This window comes from Anomalospiza imberbis, chromosome 11 (assembly GCF_031753505.1).
Source record: "Anomalospiza imberbis isolate Cuckoo-Finch-1a 21T00152 chromosome 11, ASM3175350v1, whole genome shotgun sequence".
Lineage (NCBI taxonomy): Eukaryota > Metazoa > Chordata > Aves > Passeriformes > Viduidae > Anomalospiza > Anomalospiza imberbis.
In genome coordinates, this window is record NC_089691.1 from 9,756,073 (window position 1) to 9,778,363 (window position 22,291).

General features: G+C 36.6%; 1 protein-coding gene across 3 annotated transcripts in view; it reads left to right on the forward strand.

Annotated features, from left to right (window-relative positions):
- CACNA2D3 (calcium voltage-gated channel auxiliary subunit alpha2delta 3) overlaps nucleotides 1–22,291 on the forward strand; it is a 390,394-nt gene that overhangs the window by 342,447 nt on the left and 25,656 nt on the right. For 2 of the 3 annotated variants that reach the window (XM_068201787.1, XM_068201786.1), the window contains 5 exons: nucleotides 6,205–6,266; nucleotides 7,128–7,172; nucleotides 10,477–10,539; nucleotides 13,061–13,131; nucleotides 21,558–21,633. In XM_068201787.1, coding sequence (XP_068057888.1) covers nucleotides 6,205–6,266; nucleotides 7,128–7,172; nucleotides 10,477–10,539; nucleotides 13,061–13,131; nucleotides 21,558–21,633 — 317 coding nt within the window. Of the gene's footprint in view, nucleotides 1–6,204; nucleotides 6,267–7,127; nucleotides 7,173–10,476; nucleotides 10,540–13,060; nucleotides 13,132–20,032; nucleotides 20,079–21,557; nucleotides 21,634–22,291 lie in introns of all 3 variants that reach the window. The other variant, XR_011003009.1, reaches the window with a different exon arrangement.

Genomic DNA, 22,291 nt, shown 5'->3' on the forward strand with positions numbered 1-22,291 from the left:
CAATAGCTCTGATGAAGGAAGGAGTCTTTGTGTTGCTAAATCTTATATATTCAAACTATCTCACATAAAAACCCTGATAATTAAATAGGACTTAAAAATGTCTCTGTATGTGCAGTCATTCCACTTATTTGATGACAAAAAGATAAAGGTAAGAAACCATAAATAATAAAAGATTTTTTTCCAGCTTATTGTTGAGAATCCAAAACTAGGTGATAGTTTGCACTTTGAGATATTTTGTGTTTGACACTATATCAGCCTCTGTAGCTCAAACTGAGATGGAAAAGGGAAGTGCACATTTACATGGATTTCAAAGGATTTAATAATAAAATATTTGTAAAGCATTAAAATAATTTTGGAGTACTTAAATATGAAATAGACATATTGTGGAGTAAACAAGAAGGTTCCATGTCGAGAAACAACAAAGGAAGTTATAAAAACATTAGAAATTGTCCCTGAGTTAAATAATAAAATATTAGAATACCACAACACAACAAAACAACACATTGCAAAGGACAGTTTCTGAAAAATAATAACCTCTTATCCAAATGCACAACAGATATCTTATTTTTGCTGAGGTAGGAACCATGCTTTATCATAAGAAAAAGAGAAGTGTATAACTGTTCAATAGTTCAGCCCGTTTTTTGTCAATTTGGCTCTTTATTTGGCCACTCATAACAGTTCACTATGAGGATGGCTGGTGTCACCACCCAGGTTTGAGACTGCCTGATGCTTTCAGGCAAAAGCTTGTATTTTCAGTATATTAAAAAATAACCAGACTTAAACTGTTAAGCTGATTTTTTTTTGTTGTTGTTGCTGTTTTTGGGATGTTTGCATCAGTCATTCCAGGTAATAAAACTAATAAATTTTTCATGTTATAATATAATTTTGAAGACCTTCTCTTTCAAGAGAGGAACTGAAAACAATGAACAAGGGTGAGAAGAAGAAGGTATAGATAAAAGGGGAAAGATCCCTGAGAGGGAAGCTGAGTGAAGTGTGGAGTCTGGAAAGGTGAGGCTGCGTTTTACTGTGCAAGTAAACTGAACCTGGGACCAGAAGCAACCTGAGAAGTGCCCAATTCACAAGAGCTTGTTCACATCTTTATATGTCCTGCATATGATATGGAATGACTGCCACTGAGAGTACAGCTGTGTTGGGTGAGAGAGAAGCATAGCTGTGTTACTTGGTACATAACTATATGATTGTCTATAATAATGTCTACATAACCATGTTATAGATAAAGAGGTCTTGTTGGAATACCTCTCATTTGTTAGCCAAGACTTCCTGGAATTGAGGGGAGAAAAATATCTGGATTTTATGTTTAACTATTCTACATAAAACACCTGTGTTTTACAAGGTTTTCTATCATCTTTAGTGATAGGTGGGAGTCTTCTATTAATCTGTATTGGCTCTTCTTGACAGTTATGGTATTTATTTCTCAGGACAGAGCACTGGGCTGTAGAGTCAGTTTCTCCTTCTTTGCCTGAGCTAAACGCTGAAGAAGGATTTTTAACTGAAACAGATTTAGGGTATAAATAGAAGTGAAATCAATTTTTTAAAAAGTATTTAAGTGTGTTCTGGAATATTTCACATGTAGTTATTAGATATTTTAAAAGATAATAATCAGAGTTAATACTAGTAGGGAGTAAGAAGAGCATCTTTAAGAGTCTAAGCTCAATACACAAAGGTGATACAGATTGGAAAATAATCCTGCTACAAGTCTGTGTCCAACATTTCCTATTTTGAAGCCAAGTTAAACCTCATTTAAGATAATTCCATTGGAAATAGGAGGCCAAAATGTCCTTAAGATTTTAGGCATCTTTTATGTATGAGAGGGAGTCTTAATCTCTACTGTGTTCACTGGGAAAAGGAACGGAGACCTTAAGATATTTTTGTAACCCTGTTGATCTAGTGCTTATATAGTGTTATAGTGTATAGATATTTCAGAGAATGGAAATCCCTTTAGCTTTTGCTACTTTTTCCTATAATCATGTATTTGGAATCCATTTGTCAGGTTTGTAGGGAGAGTCAGCTCCTCTCTTGCCTGAAATAAATCAATCTAATCTGTTTTCCTCTTGTATTTTAAGTAGGAAATTATTCTTTTTACTTAGAACCTAAGAAGGATTCTAATTCTTTGCACAGAAGTAATTTGCCAAGGAAGGATTTCCTTATCTTCATGTCTATTTGCTTAACCACGGAGATTGAAAGGAACACAAGCAATCCTGATCTATTCTGAGCAGTTATTTGTTTTCCTTCATGTTTGCCTTGATAGTAAGCAGCCCTGAGCCATGTAGCATTTGAGCACTTCCCTGTACTTCCATCCTGAAAGCGACCCACTGAGAGAGTGAAATATTACCTTCAGCCATGGAATCGATGCACAAGGAAATTACTTATTTAACAATAATTATCACTGAGCCAAGAATTTAACTTTGTCCTTCTCGACCATCTGTTATTTCATAGGGTCTGCACTGCAAAAATAGCAGCCACTTTATTAAACAGAGAGAATAAATCTGAGGGAGTTTAATGTTTTCTGTAGGAAGAATTGAAGGTTTTTATTTGCATCACCTGAGTAAATTTGCTAATGTGACTAAAACAAAAGATTGGGTTTGCAATATTCGATTGAAATGATACATTTTGTGTTACATAACACAAAATATCCCTCTATCAGCTCCCATCAATTGTTCTCCTGCCTGCCCCCAGCTCCAGCCCACCCTCCTCTGTGGCATTGGAGAAAAGGCAGCAGTGAACACAAAACTCCTTTTTTCCTGGCTGAACAATTTTTATCCTTTGGCCATTTTGGTTCAACCAAGCCTGCAAATGTGCAAGAATACTTTATACTTTGAAGTGTATGTTTCACACAAAGGTCAGTTAGAGTTTTTGTTATTTGTGGCAGTTTATGGGTACCTTCCCAAACAATATTTAGAAAAATCTCAGTGCAATTTCAGCTTTTTAATCTAAATCTCTGTGGTAGCTATTACACCCAGAAGGCTAGACTAGGAATTAGTGACATGGGAGATATAATTTTGAAGTTTTCCTGTTTCCTTTTCCCCCCTCATGTAGCCAGTTTGTAAAACACAGATTTAATGATGGTTTGGAGCACAGATATTTTATTATTCAGAGGTTCTCCAGCGCTGAAGGATTAGGGACTGCTCCGGAGAATATAATGGCTCAAAAACCTTTTGAAGTATATTTAAATAGCTCTTGTGGCATTAAATGACCAGACAAAAAAAAAAAAGTCATCTTCTAGTCACAAAGTTCTTGAAAAGCTCAGACGGGAAAAACGTGCAAAAGTGCTTTAGCATCACAAGAGGGGTTGAAAAGAAAATAATTTTCCTATACCTTAACATTGTCAATTCTTTCAAACCTGGAGGCATTCAAATAATTTTCAACTGAATTTTAGGAACTATGAGTAATTTTTATTTATTATGTATTATGTAGGATATAGAATATTTAGAAGCTGTGACAGGAAAGTTCCTGTGGGAATTGTGCAGGGAACAATGTGTAAATAAGACAAAACTGTGAGATTAAAATCTCATATTAAGATTGGCCTCTCAAAAAAAAAAAAAAAAACTACCTAATGCTGCTTTCACCATGCCATGTTTGTGAGATGTGTTCTCTCCTCCTACCCTGCAAGCACAGGTAGAGATCATAGAATCTTTAAATGGGCAAAGACCCTTTGGATCATCAAGCCCAACTGTAAATCAAGTCCAGCTATCATGTACCTGATATGATGTAGTAGTTCATTATTTAATACCAAGCCAATGGATTTCAAAAATAATTGAGGAATTATTTCAAAAGGGGAATATGTTAAAATGTTGCTGTTGTAATGTTGTATTACTTTCACCAGAGGGGATGGTTTCTGTTTTACCCTCTTTAATGGCATTGTACCTCAGAGATTAGTGATACAACTCTTTCTGAAGTTAGATAGAGGAATAAACTGATTTCTTTTTCAAAGGCAGGCAGTAGCTAAATTGATAATGCCTATACCTTTAGTTTCTACACAAGTTACCCTACTGCTGAAATTGTGGAATCTGCTCAAGTGGGAGCAACCCCAATATTTCTCACTGTCTTTTATTTTCCCTCACAGTCTGTCCAAGAAGGCATCAACATCTTTGAGCTGCTTCTATAAAACCAAACCTGCAGCTGCCCCTTCTCATCCTCATGGAGAGGGATGCTCTGCATTTCACAGAAATTAATCCCAGCATTTCAATTGCTGTTATGCTGCAGCATTCCACTGTGACTCAGTGAAACACACACATGGAATCTTTTACAGATGAGCTTTGCTGTAGTTCTCTTGTTACTGTTTCAGATTCTGTTGTGTGGTAGGTTTTGTACAGGACACAGAAAACTTCTGTGCATAATGACTCTCTTTGTAAGGAAGGATCTGAGCTGTACAGTTATCACTTTTCCATAAACTTTTAAATCAGAATCATAAGATAATTTAGAGTGGGAGGGATCTCCTGGGCTCATCTAGTTGAAAATCCTGCTCCAATTTGTAAGTACATATAATTTGATTAGGGGAGAACAAGAGTTTTACCTTTTTAACTAATGTTTATTACACTTCCATTAACTTTGACTAACATTTTTCAAGAGCAGCAGTTTTCTGGGCACTGGTATCTCTGACAGTGTGAACTCCAAAGGGCTGAGCTTATCAGGACCTTGAATGAACAATATCTAAGTACAGTGCACACAGCTCTGCCTGCTACAAGCACACGAGATTGACCCTTCCCATGCTGACACAGCATCCAGAAGTGATGTGATTGCCCTGGGGAAAGTTCCTGAAAGTGTGTGTGTGTGTGTGTGTGTGTTTTGCCTGCATTTCATAGAGAAAGCAGGGTGTGCTAGGAATTAACCCAAAGGCAAGCAATAGATGAAGCAAATGAGCTGCTTGGCTGTCAGAGAGCATCTTCTCATGGACCATAACATTAATTCTTAGATAATAAAATGTAGCTGGAGAGTCTCCTCTGGTGTTTATTCAAAAGGAGAACTGGATTTCTCTACTTACTCTCTGAAGCAAAACCATCAGTGAGTAAAAATAGCAGAAAATATTTATAACCTGCTCTCATAAGAAAAATGCTTATGTAATTTCACATGCCATTGTATCAGTCCATTACAGATTTCATTTCACATACTTTTCCCTACCTGCTAACACAAAATCAAATATGTGCATGATATCAGTGTGTGTGCATTTGTAAAAGCACTACCAATAATCTAAATGTAAATATGTTCTTAAATGATTCCTGCTGTGCTGTGGACCCTAGAGGAGGAATGAATAAAAGAAATTTCATTCAATTTTCCAAAACAACTTTTTTTTAGGCCTTTAAAAAAAAAAAAACAAAAAACCATTAATTTTCTAGGAGCTAGATCTTCAGACTTTTAAAGCTTTTTTCAATTCTCTCAGTTTAGGCAAGTGAAACCAGAAGAATCAACTGCTATTGGAGCTTCTGCAAACCTCAGTGCTTTATATTGCTCTCCAATAGAAACAGTGCTAGGCACATCAGACCAGGCTGGAAGAAAGGTTCACTGATATTTGGCAAAACATAATCCCACCTGAGATGATGAGAAACATGTAATTTAAACCAGCAGTATCTTGAATAATTATTTTTAAAAATTGCAATCCATCATCATTAATATAATTTATTTAAAATTCGATACCCAGTAATATTTGTCAGATACTTAACAGAATTACATGTAATACTCCTAACTTCCATTTTTTCAAATAAATTTTTAATGCTTCTTGTGTTCCACTGATAATTTATGGATTAAATGACCTCAAAACAAATCATCACTTGAGGTGCTAACCAATATTTTCATGTTGTTTCAGCAAATCTTCATGGGTTTCAGTAGAAAACATATTGTGTGGGTTCCCTACAGATGTTGGTACCAGTGAAATATAAATGAAATTGGTGTGAACATAAATATGTTCAGCTTGTGGTTCTTTGGTGTTAATTATGGAAACATGCAATTTAAATATGTTTTTTTTGGTTTGCCATGTGTATTCTTCACATTATACAAGCATCTTTCTGTTTAAATGGTTTAAAATATGACTGTGTAGTCTCTTCAATTTAATTAGTTGTGGGTTTTTTTAATTTTAGGGCTTAACTTTCTCTTTTCATTATGAAACCTTTTCTTCCTAACTAATTTTAAAGAATCATTTTGAAGGAATTAAGCGTGCTGGGTTTATTTATTTATTTTTATATTTCTCAGCTGTAGGTATCCAGATGAAACTTGAATTTTTCCAGCGGAAATTTTGGACTGCAAGCAGACAGGTATATTTTAAATTGAAGTTTTTTTTTGTCATTGAATCCACAACAATTTTTTAACTGTGGAAGTGATGATCTTGTCAGAAGCAAACTATTGTAAAGAAACAATGTATTTGAAGACTTGTTCTGGTTTTATATTTGGATACAGAAAAGGAGAATTCAGTGATGAAGAACAGTTGCGTGATTTTTGGAAGCAGTTTGAAGGTTTATTAATTTTAGGCCCCAATACATAAGGAGTTACTTTGTTGGCACGTGGTTTTTCTCCCTTAGAGAAAGTGTAAACAGTACACAAAAGTGTGGAATTTGTTTCTAGTGATTGCAGAAGCATAACTTCTCACTTAGGTTTTCTCTCTAACACTAAGATCATACAGGTTAATTAACAAAACTCCATTACTGAATCATGGTTGGCACTCACAGTACTCAATAAACTTTACCTAAACCATTCAGGGATAGAATTTGTACTCACTGAAGAGGATAATCAGGTACTTTCTGAGGATTAGGAGATGCCATCCCTGGTTTGAGAATCGATTGGAACTGTGCTGATACAGAAAATAAACCCTACTGGAGAATCTTCTGTCATCTAGGAATGGCCTCAAATATTTATAGTATGGAGGAGATTGTGGTGCTTAAAGCAGCTGAAATTGTTACAGTGTGAATGAACCCTTTCTCTGCAGAGAGGAACAGAACACATTTGGTGAACAATTCAGAAGTATACTAGTAATTTTCTAAAATTAATTTAGATAGAGATTTAATCAATATCAACTCCTTTAAAATTTTGCTCATATGAATTTATATAAATTTTTATTTTTTAATCATCAAAGAGAAAATTGAAAATACTTTATTGATTTTCTTTTATATCATCTTTAGTGTGCATCTCTTGATGGCAGATGTGCTATAAGTTGTGATGATGAAGTAAGTATTTAACAGATTTTTTTTCCATTGTATACCTCTACTGCAGTAGAAGATAGTTGATGAATTTAATTTGAACATCTCATTGAACATTATGTTCTTTATCACCTTGTAAATATTACACTATTTGGATAGTGAAGCTTACTTTTTTTATGCCTGTTACAGGTACCCACTGAATTACAAGGTTGACTCCAGTACCTCAAACATGTGTTGCAATAATTTCTGCTTTGTGAAACCAGTTTGGGAAAATATTTGAAGCAGTGTTAAGGCATTTGTTTACCACTTTATTGTTAATGAAAAAAAGAAGCCACTAGCAGTTTCAAATCTTCAGCTGGACACCAGCAGGAACCATACAACCACATGTAGAAATTTAGTAATAGTGTGGACATTGCTGATTTAGAGATTCCAGACTTTTTCTTAATGACAAAACACCCTGTTGATAGGACTCAAACAAATATCACAGCTCCTCTGGTGAGGAGCTTTTGACTCTCACAACTTCTCTCAATGACAAGAAAATATCAGCTGAACATTCGCAGTATAAATTAAAGCATTTAAAAGTAAACATGAAGACATTAATGCAAATTGAATGGCACAAGAGTCAATAAATATTAATAACTATTAATAATGACATGTTAATTGTATGTATAATTAAAAATAAAGGGAATCAATTGTCGAGTGTGATACCTTTGATCCTAAAATAGAGACAACCCATTAATTAAAAATAATTTTTTTTCTTGAGAGCTTTGAATTTGCTCATTTATTCTTGTTTTCCTGATGCCTCATGTTTTATTTGGATATTCTGTTTTCTTTCTTTTTCATTTTTAGTTTCTTAACCCATGTTACATTCCATTACTGTTATTGTATACTGGAGCTGTGAAAAATACATAGAGGACTTGAACTGGATCAAAGTTACTGTAGTTCAGATGTGTTCTCAGACCTCAGTTAACATTCTTGCTGTGTTTATTCTGGACTTCATGCCTACAGTTTTACAAGCTCAGGGACTCTCCACCTATGGAACGTTCCCTTGAAATCTGAAATTCACTGAACTTGAACCTTTGGGCAAACCTGAGCATAGTTCACTTCCAATACCTGTGAAACATTGTGAATTAGAGCTCTTTCATACAGCTGTAGTCTATGCAAATGCCATTAACCCATGCATAAAACTTGTATCAGGAATCTGTTTGAGATTTCCTAGTAATGAGTAAATGCATTCTGCTGCCCTTTGTCCGTGCTAAAGTTAAATTACAAGCTGTTTCTTTAACACAGCAATAATACTGAATGTTATTTATCTTGCTGGCAAGTGGTGAATGAACAGTTCTGAATGAATATTTTTTTCCCTAGTTAATATTTCTAAAATTGATTGAAATAGAAACCCTCTTATCTTCACATTCCACAAAAAATATATAGATTTCATTTATTTCATTATGCCTGTTTCCAATAACAGTGCTAGAAAATTCGTATCTTTTAAAGTTCTGAACTGTGCCAGTGAATAACTAAATCTTAGAGTTTTGAGACATAGCCACTAATTCTTGAATTGAGCCAGGCTAGCACATAAACCATTAGCTATGAAATTGAGCCTACACTTTTTCTTGTCCAACATGACTTCTTTTATTTATTTTCTATACTATGGAGAAATATTGTTTCTATAGCAGTATCTTTAGATTAATCTTTCATGCATGAGGACTGCAAATATGTATCCTCAAAAGATCTCTGTGTTGACTTAGCTCCTCTCCTCGTGCAGTGAGTGGGAGGTTTCAGGTTGACTTTGGGGAGGGCAGTGTGGTGCAGTTTGAGCCTGCTGCTGAAATTCCATCCTTCACACACCACTGGGGTTGAGGAGCTGCCTCTTCTCAGTGCATCAGCTCTGCTCAGTTCCTTGCCAGCACCATCAGCTTTTCACATTGCATTTGCCAGCTTTGGGCTTTCTAGCAGATCAAAGGTTGAAAATGAGTTATTTCAACTTCCTTTCTGACAGGTTTTCTGTCACTGGGCTTGCCTGTAGCTTGGGTTCTCCTCTTAGAATGAATATCCTGCATTTGCATTAGGGAATGATGTTCATTCTCAACTTTTGCCTGATTTCAGCTTCAGGTTTTTTTTAAAAAACTCCACTTCAAGATAGCATTTCTGCAAATTTCTCCTCTTTGGCCCCACAGGACAGTACTAATATGTGGCCAAAATGAGAATATCTGAGCATCTCTGGAAATATCAGACTGCATTTTCACGTCCTGCACAGCTACTACTGCATGGGGCTGCTTTCCTCCCTAAAACAGCACAACAGTCTTGCTGGATGTGCAGAGTGTAGCAGAAGGCATATTTTGTCATATTTCAGTACAGCCCATTAGCAGCAGGAAAGGTTTTGAATTAAAAACAAAGCCAGGAGGATTCCTGTATTGAAAGCCATTGTGCTTTTTTTTTTTTTTTTTTCCTTTGATACAAATGTCATAGAAAATTCAATAAGCAAGGATAAAAATGTTACTGATTTAGACCAACAATAGAAATACAATAAAGATTTAACACTGAGATAGTTATTTGGCAATCCTGAGGAGAAACTGAGTTATATCAAAGTTTCAGGGTTTGAGTTGAACCTTATGTTTCAACTCTGAAGTGCAGTAATTAAAACTTTGCCTGTAGCAAGTAATTCTGTGAGGTTAAAATGGTGCATGTGTGTGTGGAGGGAAGCTCTGATTTGGCTTTACCTTGTTTTCTACAGTTCAGATGTCTGACCTACGGAAAGCTAACAGCCCTACCTCTAAACCCAGTTCCCAATTAAAAATACAATTTGAAAAGCTTTAGGAGACCTGTGGGGCCTCTTTTACAGAAGTTTCTGGTCCCATCCCCCAATGAACAAATTAAAAAATATTACCTGGTCCCCTGTTGGTTCTGCAGGCTGACACTGTGTTTTCATTAATACATCGTTAGGGTAATGACATTGTGCTGATGTTTTTCTCCAAATACAGGAGAAGCCATCAGGAGCACTGAGGTTCTGTGCCTTTGCAAACTTTGCTATAAGGAAAACTTTTAGAGAGGGATTATAAAACCATAACATTTTAGGTTTTATGATTGTTTGTAATTATCTTATATCCTCCCATTCTGTACACATCTTTGTTTAGCTTTGCATGAAAAGAGCATACAAATTAAATTTGATAATATCCCATAACCAAGACTACACCTATCGTGATTTTATGTAAAACCTTATAACAACCTGAAGGTTTTACCCATTTAGAATTGACTTAGAAGCAAAGTATATAATTAACTTATTGCTGTATCCTAAAATCAAAAATTAAAACAATAATTTTTTATTTTTCAGACAATCAACTGTTACCTAATAGATAACAATGGATTTATTTTAGTGTCTGAAGACTATCAACAGGTAAGTGTAAGATTTTTGTTGATTCTTCTCAAGTAACATATTCATCTAAAATTACTTTTTTTAAAATAGGTCACCATCTGAAAATGGTAAGGAATTAATAACATAAAAAAATCCTTCTACAAAGAATGTAATCTTTTTTCTCACATGAGCTCAGTTTCTTTCTCCCATTGGAGCAGGGTCTGTTCTTAAACTCATAAATGTTCTCTTTAAAGACCTTTCTCGCTGCAGAAGTGTCTGTCTTCTGTAAGAAGCTTTTACTCCAAGAAAAAAAAAAATCCCTGTGCCATTTTTGTCACATGGAAAGGTTGGGAAGGGAGGGGGAGGACACAGAGCTTTTACATTCAAACTTAAAGATAATGAGATTTTACAGAGCTGTTGGCTGAGGAGTTTGTTTTCTGAAGGGGATTACAGTCATTGAAGGATTAAAACTAAGCACTCAGCATCACAATGGAGAGGACAAGAAATATGATTATTACAGAATCATAGAATGTCTTGCTCAATCCTGCAAACCTTATGAAGGAACCATTGCCATTCTCATTAACTTTTGCCTGAAAACTGCTGGGATGGTGCCCCAGTCATGCCAGAATTGTCTGAAGTTGAATTTTTTTAATGTGTTTGGATTGTGAGTAGGAATAGACACACTCCTACTAAGCCCCCAGCTGAATTAAATTTGTTGTGATGAGCTTGACCTAAGAAATTCACCCATTATGGAAGAATCTTGATACACTGAGAACCTGTTTGTCTATTTCCCCTTTAGTTGTTGTTAGTATTTACAGATGCACAGCTGTGACTTGTGTCAGTGACTGGCCAGCTCATAGCTGGCTGTGGCCACTAATGATTAGGAAGAGATGTTTCTTTTGGTAACCACCTGATAAAAGCCATTACATATTCCTGTGAACAGTTTGGGCAACGGTTGCACCAGCAGTAGGCTGGAAATGTGTTCTGACCTGTTTTATTTGTTAAATGTATCCAAGTCTAAGAGAAGCACAGCAGAGAAGTCTCTATGTTTATGTCAATTTATCATGAGATGACATTAGTGTATGTCTGTTTTAGATATACAGTGTGTATACAGGCTGTTGTGGATAGAGAAGGGGTAGAGAAGTGGGATGATGCCTTACCAATTCCTGACCTATCTGGGGTTGCTTCAGCACTGTTTTTCTATCAGCTTTCCAAACATGACCTGAACTGCTTCTAGAATCAGTTTTTGAGGCAGAGTCATTCTTCTGAATTGCCACTAAATCCTGATGTATTAAAAAAAATGATAACCTGAGTGTAACTGCTTGGGGGAGGGCTGGCATTTACAAAGGGAGCTTTTGTGGAGAGAACTGTCACTGAAATGTCTTCATAAGACTGGTGCAGGACTTGACAAATCAGGTTTATTACTATCTAAGGTTATATGAGGCATTTATGGTTTGCAGTTTCTTGACGTTGCCTGCCTCGCCAATCGTTAGGGTAATCTTTCTTCATCAGTCAGCCAGGGCTATTGAAGCTGGTATTTTTAGTCATGTTCCTTGTGTTTCTAGGAGACTTTACATACCCATATGTTTTGGAAAATGTTCCAGGGTTCCCATGAGGAAAGGAAAGGGGAAAAAAAAGGCAATACTTGCCTTTTAGGTGGAGGAATGCCTTTTTTTAGCTAGGGCTGTAACTTCTCTGCCTGCGAACTCCCAGGTGCCTACTTGAGGTCAGCTAAGTTCCTTGTAATGGAATTGGGGTTTAGTTCATACAAAACCTATGGAATCCATGCAATTTGAGAGTGTAGTGCCCTTTCCCCCTCATAAATTGTGGGATTTCTCCCTTTAAACAATGAAGAGAAATATCCAATCCTCCTGGGAGCTGAGGCTCTAAAATAAAACAGGTCTTCCCAAGGTAGAAAAGTGCTGTACTTGCAAGATTTTCCACTGTCACATGAATGGCTGCAGATGACGGAGTCACTTCCATCTTACTGACCAAATTTATAACAGCAATGTTTGTTTTTTCAACAGAGATTTATTTTTATTAGTCCACAAGTACTGAATAGGGACAAAATGAGTAATTCATCAAGCTGAGTGGTTTTAAGTATGAAATGACTCTGAATTGAGGTAAAATTTATAGGATTGATGAAATGTACTGTTCCAGCTCCTTAAACAGGTCATACAGGAATTATATACAATGTTCTTTAATGACTGTTTATGAAATCCTCTCACAACCTGTTTATATCTTTTTTGAGTAACATTTTAATCACAAGAGTTTGTGATCAGATTTGTGTGTTTTCTTTACAAGCTTTAGGTTTGGAAGGCTTTTATTTTTGCTATTGGATGTTATATAATGTACCTCAATATATTGTTTAAGCTCTCACATCTGCTCAGGGGTAATAATATAATCCCTCTTCAGATTTTATGTAGCAGCAGTCCTGAAAACCTGTCTATGTAGCTATCAAAGCCACTCTTGTCAGATCCTAGAATATGCCAGTTTAAATTGCATCCTGTGTTGTTTTGCATTTATCTAGGCTTTGGTAATTCCTTGCATTTTCCCCTTACAGACCGGTTACTTTTTTGGGGAGGTTGAAGGGGCTGTGATGAACAAGTTACTAACAATGGGCTCTTTCAAGAGGTAAGAATTAACATTTTATCTCTTAAAAATGTTTTAACAAAAAATTTGAAGTCATGTAAAAGAAAGCCAAGACTGGCGGTGTGGCTGGATTCTCATGTATACCTTTGTATCTTTTCTGTACAATCTGAGTGTAATTTGATTCCATACACATCAAATATTGAGAGTATTGGGGTCAGCCTACAGTGAGGTTCTTACTAAAGAATGGTTTATTTGACTACAATGCTAAAACAGCGTCCCTTTCCTCTTCCCACTGGGCTCAGGTAGAAAAGGGATTGGGCCATGTCCACTACTGAGCAGTTTTAAACAGCTCTAAAGCAAAACATTTATGCCACATTATCATTTTGACCTTTAAAAAATTGGAGTGCAAAATGTCCTGCTATTGAAGGGAAAATGTGTTCTCCCAGTAATCCATCTCCATTCACATGCTAACTTACCTTTGAACGTGGTTGTGACTATTGACCTGGTCTCACTATCATGATGACATTAAAAACTAACAGTGATTTTATGTGTTGTCCTTTGAAATAAATTATGCACTCTGGGGAATTAAGAATAAAATTTCCCTTTAACCTGTAACTCACCACTAGAGTCTTCATGACTCTCAAATGGTCTAAGAACTGTTCATGTGGTCTAACAGCTGTTCTGTACCCCTTTGTCCTCTTCAGCACAAGAAAACTGCTTTTCTACTTTTCTTTTTTATAATCCTGTGCATTTCTAGTATGCATAAAAAGACATATAACTGCTGCCATCCATCACTGAGTTTAGTTACTGTCTGTGAGGGTGTGTACAGAGCCCCTCTGAATCTCTCTCTGGTTTGTGAGCTTTCTTGGTAAATCAGCTCCCCTAAAAGCAGAAGCTTTCAGTGCATGGCAGCTGAGTGCCACTCCCAGTAAATGACTGACCTGAAGTGTGAGCATCTAGCATTCATGCAATCATCCCCAATCCTAATTTTCTGAGGGTGGCAACTTTTTTGCATTTAGCACTACATTTTTAACATATGCTGTAGAAGGAAGTGAAATAATACCTGTTTATAGACTGGATGTGGCAATGAAAGGGTTTGTTGTACAAGAGATGAAGTATTTTATTTAATGCAAAGGTCAAAATACAGTCAAAAAAAAGGGATAATGTTTTAACTTGTCCCAATTTGTTTAGTCCTGCCCAACAAAACATTTCAAACAGAACATCTACTCAGTGATTGACAGTGGTGGGTACCACCACTGAGGAAACAAGCATAGCTTGAGAGTTCCTTTTCAAATGCAGTGGGTGGATCTTTGGACTGGACCATTGGTTAGGATTTTGCTGGTCTTGGACTTCATTATTAGAGATAACAAGGGCATAAGGTCAGTGTAACTGAGCTTCATACTAAGGAAAATGTAAACACAATGAGCCAATTATTCAACCATGATAAACTGACCATTGCAAATCAGTTAAAGATGGGACAGAATCAAAGTGGAGTCATTGCAAGTGAGCAACTTCCCCTACAGCAGAAAGCAGGTGCTGTATGGGAAACCCAACAAACTGTCTTTGAGCTGTGTTAGATGAGGCCTTTAAATAAATTATTCCAACAATATGAAGAAGAAATCTTCCCTGGTTCTTATGGAAAATAGTCAGATGCATTCACAGTATTTTTAAGATTATTAATTTGTCTGCATGGAAATTCTGTTTTGCTTTTCCAACATTTGTTTATATGAAATAAGAAGAAAGAAAAAGAATGCTTGGTGCAGTGGCAAGATCTGTCAACAGTACCATTTCCTTGAGAGCACAAAGTCATATGGTCATTGCTGCTGTTGCCATGGGGGCAAAGCCGAGAGTGAGGTCTGTCATTGCATTTCATTCTGATAAAACCCAGAGCCTTCCTTCCCTGCAATTTGTTCTTACATGGCATGTACAGTCCAGCAGGTGAATTTTATAACCCTGCCCTGCTTGAGCTGGTTGTGCTCCCTTCTGGGTGAGTTTGGAAGGTTCTGTGGAGCCTGATGTGCCCTGCAGAAGGGTTTGCTGACAGCTCCAGCAGCCCTGGGGGTGGGAGTCCCCTCGTCCTTCGGTGCAGTGATCTGAGTGGCAGTGCCAGTGTGCTCCCACCTCACGGCTCCTGCCAGCTCCCAGGCTCTGCACCCACAAAAGGAATGAAATAACTCTTTGTCTGTTCTCCCAACTACTGCAAATTTGGAGTGATACAGAAGTGCTTTGTGGGATTGAGATGGAAGTGCTAAACAAAAGGGGGCTGTTTGCTGCTGACTATATTTCTTTTCAACCTGCAGCAGGATGAAATTCAATTTTTATGTTCGCTGTTTATTTTTTAAAGTGAACTTAAATACCTCCTTCCCTCCTCAATTTCTTTAAACTCAGTACTTCTTTTGAATAATGTGTGCATATGTATGTATGTATATTTTCTTAGTTTATGGGGTTTATAATTAGGGAGAAAAACTATATCAGTGCCTGCACAGCAACGTGACATGCTCTATGATTTCATTTAGCAAAATTATGTTTATCTTATACCTTAAGTATTGCACACAGTTAAATAATTTAAATATGATTTAAATGTATTATTAAATAAATTAGGATGTGCTTATGGAAAAGTATCTGCTTCACATAACTTAGAAAAGTTTCTTTATGGTTTTCTCAGTACTTTGTTTATATAAAAACAGTGAAAAAAAATTTAACAGCTCAAGCCATGAAAATCTAAAAAAACAACACTAACATCAGGAAAATTAAGGGCTATCAAAGCAATGAGATCCCTAAAGAAATAAGCATAATAAAGCTCTAAGAGAAAATGAAACATCTCTTGACTTCCAAACACTTTCACCCTTTCCAGTAGGAGGAAAACTAAGCAATTCTATATGAAAAATATGGAAGCAGCATCATTTCCTCTTACAGTTCTCTTTCCACCAGGCATCCTTTTACATAGAAGAGTCTGTGCGTTGGTATTTGGCATTTAGTAATTTTGATATTTGTCAATATTGCTGTTTGATCAGGTTGTCAGGATGTATGACTGAAGTGGCACACCCGTGAAATTAAGCTTTCCCAGGAGCTAAGGCTCAGTCTATCAAGTTCTTGTTGCTCTGAGAGTTTCTCTTGTTTCTCAATTTTTCTTGTAGTGCAGATCCTTCACCTGTGTCTCCACATGCACCAAGAGGCAGACCTTCATCTATCTGTCTTGATTTGCTTTATAAGCGAACCCTAGTGAATGTTTTTTGCCCCTGGTTATGAGTACAAAAGAAATTCTGAACTTTTTTCTTCTCCTAGAAAGTAGTTTAGTAAATTCTTAAAGCCCAATCATGAAAACAGTAACTAGTTGCTTAACAACAGGACACAGTTTTCAATGAAGCAGCACAGCCTCCAAATGAAGGATACTTTTTGTATTTTGGTCAGTATTTAATATTTAAGCATTTTATTAAGATCGTCTTAAATGTATTTGGGGTTTTTTGTGCTAAATTGACACTTACATTTAAAATTTGTGTTTATTTTCATGTGGATTTTTAGAGTCATGGATTTAACTGCCTATTAATTGGGCAAATTGTACATATATGCTTTGGAGGAGATCAGAGGTAGACAGAAGGAACATTCCAAATTGCAGTTGCTGGACTTGGCACAGGACGTATTGTCATTACCAACAAGGTTTACTTTTTATTTCAGCATTTACTAAATGTGCATCTGCTACCTGCACACTGAAACTCCCACATTGCTGTGGGGTATATTTTCTGCTCATATTTTAATCCTGTGATATCTAAAATTAATGTCTTTAATCTGAGTTTTAGGCATTGTTTGACTTTATGTCTCTGTAAATATTACTTTTAATGCAGTGTATTCATATACAGAATCAGTTTATACACTTAAGGAGAAACACAGGCATATTTCTTACATAAATGAGTTCTCATTTCATATTCTGTAAATATAGGCTGAGTTGTAGTTTTTATACATGTTATTCCTGGAGAACCTTGGCATTTGGGAATAGCTGAGCAATAAAAGCAAAGATACACGATGACAAGTTTGCTTTGTCAAAATGCTGTAATTTAGTTTTATTCTTTCCACTGATTTTGGTGAAACTTATTACCCTGGCAGCTTCTGGACACTAATAATGTCAGTGCAGGTGTGAGAGCCAGAGCAGCAACAGTCTGGGGTTTCCTACAGTGTCCTGCTGCCTCTCTAGACTTAGAAACTTTGCTCTAGACTTAGAAACTTTGCTCTTCACACCATTCAGCGCTGTCCCTCTTCCCCTTCCTTGTGAGAATGCCAGACAGGCTGCACATCTTATGTCTGAGATGTGAACATCTCTCCACCAAAAGCGAGCTGTAATCACCACTGATTTTACCACAGACTGCTGAATAAAGCGTAGGGTCAATAATTAGGACTTCTCTATTATTGGCTTCCTTTGTTCAGCTCTTTAAAGCATTTTTTCTTTTCCTATAGACTGGGTGTTTACTTCCACGGTAAAAAGCTTATTATTCCTACACATTATTTGAAACCCACCAAATCTTGAACTGCTGACAAAACATTTGAAATTTATATGCACTGAAGACCTTTCAGCAGCTACAATTGTCATTGCTGGTATTTTATACTACCAAGTAGAAATCCATGGGTGTGATGAAAACCAGGCTGAAAGCAATAGAGGGTACATCTGCCAATATATCCTGTGCTGCTGGTAGGTCTTGGAAGTTTAATTTTCTTGAACCAGATTCAATGCTCAATTGTAAGTACATTGCAAAGTAGGAGAGTAGAATTTACTGTATCAGGAAATTGAAAATAAAAGGGTTTTCACTAAGATGTGTTTGGTTGCTGAAGTTACATAAACTGATCATGCATGTTTTGGTTGTGCTAAGTAGCTGATGCTGAACAAAATTACTCTGTGGACTTCAGATGTGGAAGTTGATAGTGTGGTTGTGTCAGAAAGTCTCAGCAATGTCCTCTGTAGCAAGAGCAGAGCTCCTCTGGGAGGTGCTGTGATACAGAGCATAGATTTGGGCACACAGATGGGCTTAAGAAGTTGTGTTCCCTCACTATTATCAGTTGGACACAACATGGTCAGCTGCAAACAGTTAAAGCTGAAATACAGTCACTTCAGAAAGGGTGATCTGGAAGCCTTTCTTCTGCAACACTGGGTTAAGTCTTTTGGAGTGAGAAGAAAGTCTATTTTCTAAAATCTCAGAAAGTCTATAGCAGTAAAACAACACCCTGGAAATGACACCTGAGCACAGGAACACTACAGCATCTTAGGCAACTACTTTGACTGCAAATGCTCCAATACCTTTCATAAGGACTAGGGCTAGAAGGCTTTTACTTTCCTATTACATTTATAATAAACCAAAACAACTGGATTTGAATGTGTGAATGCCTTGGAACCCATGTAATACCATCCATAGTGACAGAGAATCAGGAACTGGTTCAGTATGTGGCAGTGTTCAGGTTTCAACGTGGTTATCAGCTTCAAGCACTGATCTTTGAAGTGTGCTACAAAATTCTTATTTGTTTCTGGGTCTTTTAAGAATGTTTTGCAGTAATGCTTTCACTGATCAATTTTGCACATCCTGTGCTATAATTGTTTGAATCATCTTCAGAAACTTTGAGCTAGCTGTTGAACAGCCCACTTTGAAAGTTACTGAGACAGCAATGCATTGTTTTAAACTCAAAACTCGTTCCAGACTTTTGCTCAGAAAACTATGTACCTTTCTAAGCATTTGCTCCTTTTTTTTTTTGTTTGCTTTTCCTTTTTTTAACTTGGATACATTAGCTGATTTCTCATTTTTCCTGAACCAGAAGCTTCACACTGGAAAATTCAAATATATTTACTCAAATGAAACTCATCTAACTAAAACCTATATCATCTACAGATGATATCAAGCCTTTCCAAGTTCTGCAGTGTTCCACATAATTTTGAGGTTGCTCATTAAAACTCTTCTACCATCACTCTAAAATGTATTCATTATTTTCCCTGTTAAATGAAGAATGTTTTAAGTACATTTATTTATTGGTTTTCTTTCCCTTAATCATAGTGCAATCTTAGATTGCTGAATACCCCCTACATTGAAATAAGACAGTCTAAAAAAATATAACCTAGTGTGTTGGAGTGCATTATTGATCACATTTCTGATTATTTGTGGGAGTACATATTTCAGTCTTTTAATACATTTTTATCTCTGAGCATCTAAAGAAACTATTGACTCTATCAGACTGCGATAATTACATAAGAAATCTAATCCAAGTTCAAATACTGAAGGGGGAAAGGCTTTTATCAATATCAAAAATTAAGTTCAAATTATAATAGACCTTTCACATGACATATTAGTAGTATATATATATTATTTGTAGTATAGAATAGTATAACAGCACATATATATATATTAGTATATAAATAATAGTATTATAATAGTAGTTGATTAACACTGCTTAGCCGAATAATGAAGTCCACTGATTGACCATGAAGTTCTGCAGTGTGAAACTGAAAGCTGAGACATTGATTACACTTTCAAGCATGGAACAGTCACTAAGCTTAATAAATATATTGAAAAAAAGTTTACAATGAATACAGACAAAACAATGTATTCTGCTTCTAAGGCTAGATATTACATGAAGCAAGATGGGACTCTTTCATCCATATGGAATTTCTTGATACTCTGCACAGAGCACATTAATACCTCTAAAGTGCCCTTCTCTCTGCATTCATCTCTTGCCTCCATCACTGGGTAGTCCAAGTGCACACACAACACCACTGTGCTTGGATCCCAAGGAACAAGAGTTGATAAGGCTGGAAAGGCTGAGCTCTAGAAATTCCTCTCCAGGGGCTGGATCCTGACCATGGTTAAAGGTTGAAAAAGAAGGAAGGGAAAAGCTAGGGGAAGTGGTGTATTTCTGCATGCCACAGAGGCAGCACAGCTTACACCGTGTACTGCTCTGTTTGTCTTGGCAGATCTGGGTGCGCGGATCTGGCTGTGGGCGGGATTCTGCCAAGGATGGTCAGTGTTCGACTCACACCATGTTTAGGTCTCTAGTTATGCGTTTGTCTCCCATGTGCCTCTCTCTGCCAGTCCACAAAACAATGGCTTCCTAGGCATTTCTATTCTCAGCATAAGAGAAAAACAATAATGTAAGCAGGATGACCGTGTGCTAAATGTTTAGTTGAAGCTGCGACATCCAATATATTAGAGATTTTGTCTGTAAGCCAGAAAGAAAATATAGACATGATAAAGAAGCTTTTAGTGATGATTGCTGTCACAAAATTAGATCAGAAAAATAAAATATACTCTCTACCACAATGGAATACAACATTTTATTGGTACACCTTGCAAGGTTTCATGGCATGCAGTGCAGGATACCTCATGGTGATGCTGAATGCATTTCATGACCTGGTTTTGGCAGCTTCTGGGACATCCTCTGTGTAGCTGAATTTGTGTGCTCTTCTTTCCTCTTCACTTAGAAGCAAGGCACACACTGCAAAACGTTTTAGTCCCATCTCATACCTCTATTAACCGTCTCTGTCCAGTTGTGTTCCCTTGTCCCTCTGATGATGCAAAAGTCAAATGGAAATGTTTCAAATAACAATAGCGAGTTCTCTATATTGATACTTGTTGCAAATTATAAGTTAAAGATTCTTTACATCTGCTACAGATTTTAAATGCTTTCTTTATGTGGATGGAAAAAGTTAATTGATTGTTCTATGGACAGACAGATTTAGAGAAATAATCACAATAACTCCATGTACTAGCTTTGAGTTCTGGATTTTACATTTAGATCTCTGAAGTGTTTCAATGATGAGTAAGATTGCAAGCATAAGTAAATTTCCCTGTTTACTATGCATCTGAGGAGGCTTCTAGCATAAGTTGATTACAGCAGGTACCTGGAATATTTTGCCTTCATGAAAAGAATCAACGGTAAACCCATCCTGCTTCAAATATCTGTACTGTCAATGCAATGAAATTCCACCTCTGTCCCCTTCAGAAGCAATGCCACGTTCAAAGCAGTTGTGCACTGAGATGCTGGGACTGTAGAAAAGGGTTTCTGCTTTTACTGAAGTTTGAGTGGTCTGTTGTAAGAAGCCTCTCAAATGCATAGGCTCTTTCATTTTCTGGGGCTAAATGTGCTGATCTTAGTCCAGAACCAATTGTTTAAGCATTGTGTTGGATGTTTATTCTCCTCCTCCCCACACTGTTTATGCCATTGTGTGTTCACTCTCTGTGTATCTTCCCTGGTTCCTCCCAGTTATGCTTTTGCTTTGCTCTGTAGTCTGCTACAATCCTTACGGTTTTCACAGCAGTTTTTACAGTTTACACTCTTTCATGTACCCTGTATTTTAACAATCCCATTCCCTCTTTTCCCCCGAGCTGTTACAATTTTTATTTTCTTGTCCACTTTGTGAGCAGAATGTTCCATATCATCATTTTTATTCCTCTGTGTTTTCTTCTTTTAGTCAAGCAGTTTTCTGTTCTTCCCTGTAGAATTACACTTTATGACTACCAGGCCATGTGTAGGACAAACAAAGAGAGTAGCGACAGTGCCCATAGCTTACTGGACGTAAGTACAGCACGTCTCATGAGCAATCTTTCCATGCCATCATCAAAGAAAATTGCTGCAAATATCTCATGGCTGTTGTAAGACTGTTATTTTGATTTGGAATGCTTGCAGCTCTCATTTTTATCCAGAGCATACAAAGGGTGGTTCATTATAAACTAACGCAAAATGTTCTGGTTTTTCGAGTTCAATCATTTTAATGCTGGGCCACCATTTCTGAGGTTCTGTCAGAAAGTTCTTTGCACTGTATGAATTTGCCTTCTTAGGAATTTGTAAATTTGGCAATAGATTGTGTTTGGTCTGGGGTTCTGGAATCACACATGTGTTTTCTGTATGTAAACATGTAATTCAAATTAAAATTTGAGATTTTTTTTTTATATACCAAAGGAATGGTTCATTGACAAGGCATGTAAGTCAGTGATTTTAACAATTTCTTTTTCCTCGTATTTAAACATGTCTTTTAAAATAGAATTTCGATGCATTTAAACCCTTGTATTGCAATTTGAGTACAAACCCTGTCCCTCTGCTAGGCTTGATTAGAGACAATCTGGGTCTTGCCAAGGCAACACTTCCTTATTGCTAAATCCTCTATCAGGGTAATAACCCCAAGGATACTTTGTGACTATGCATGCATTTTGCTGATTACTGTAATAATCTATTA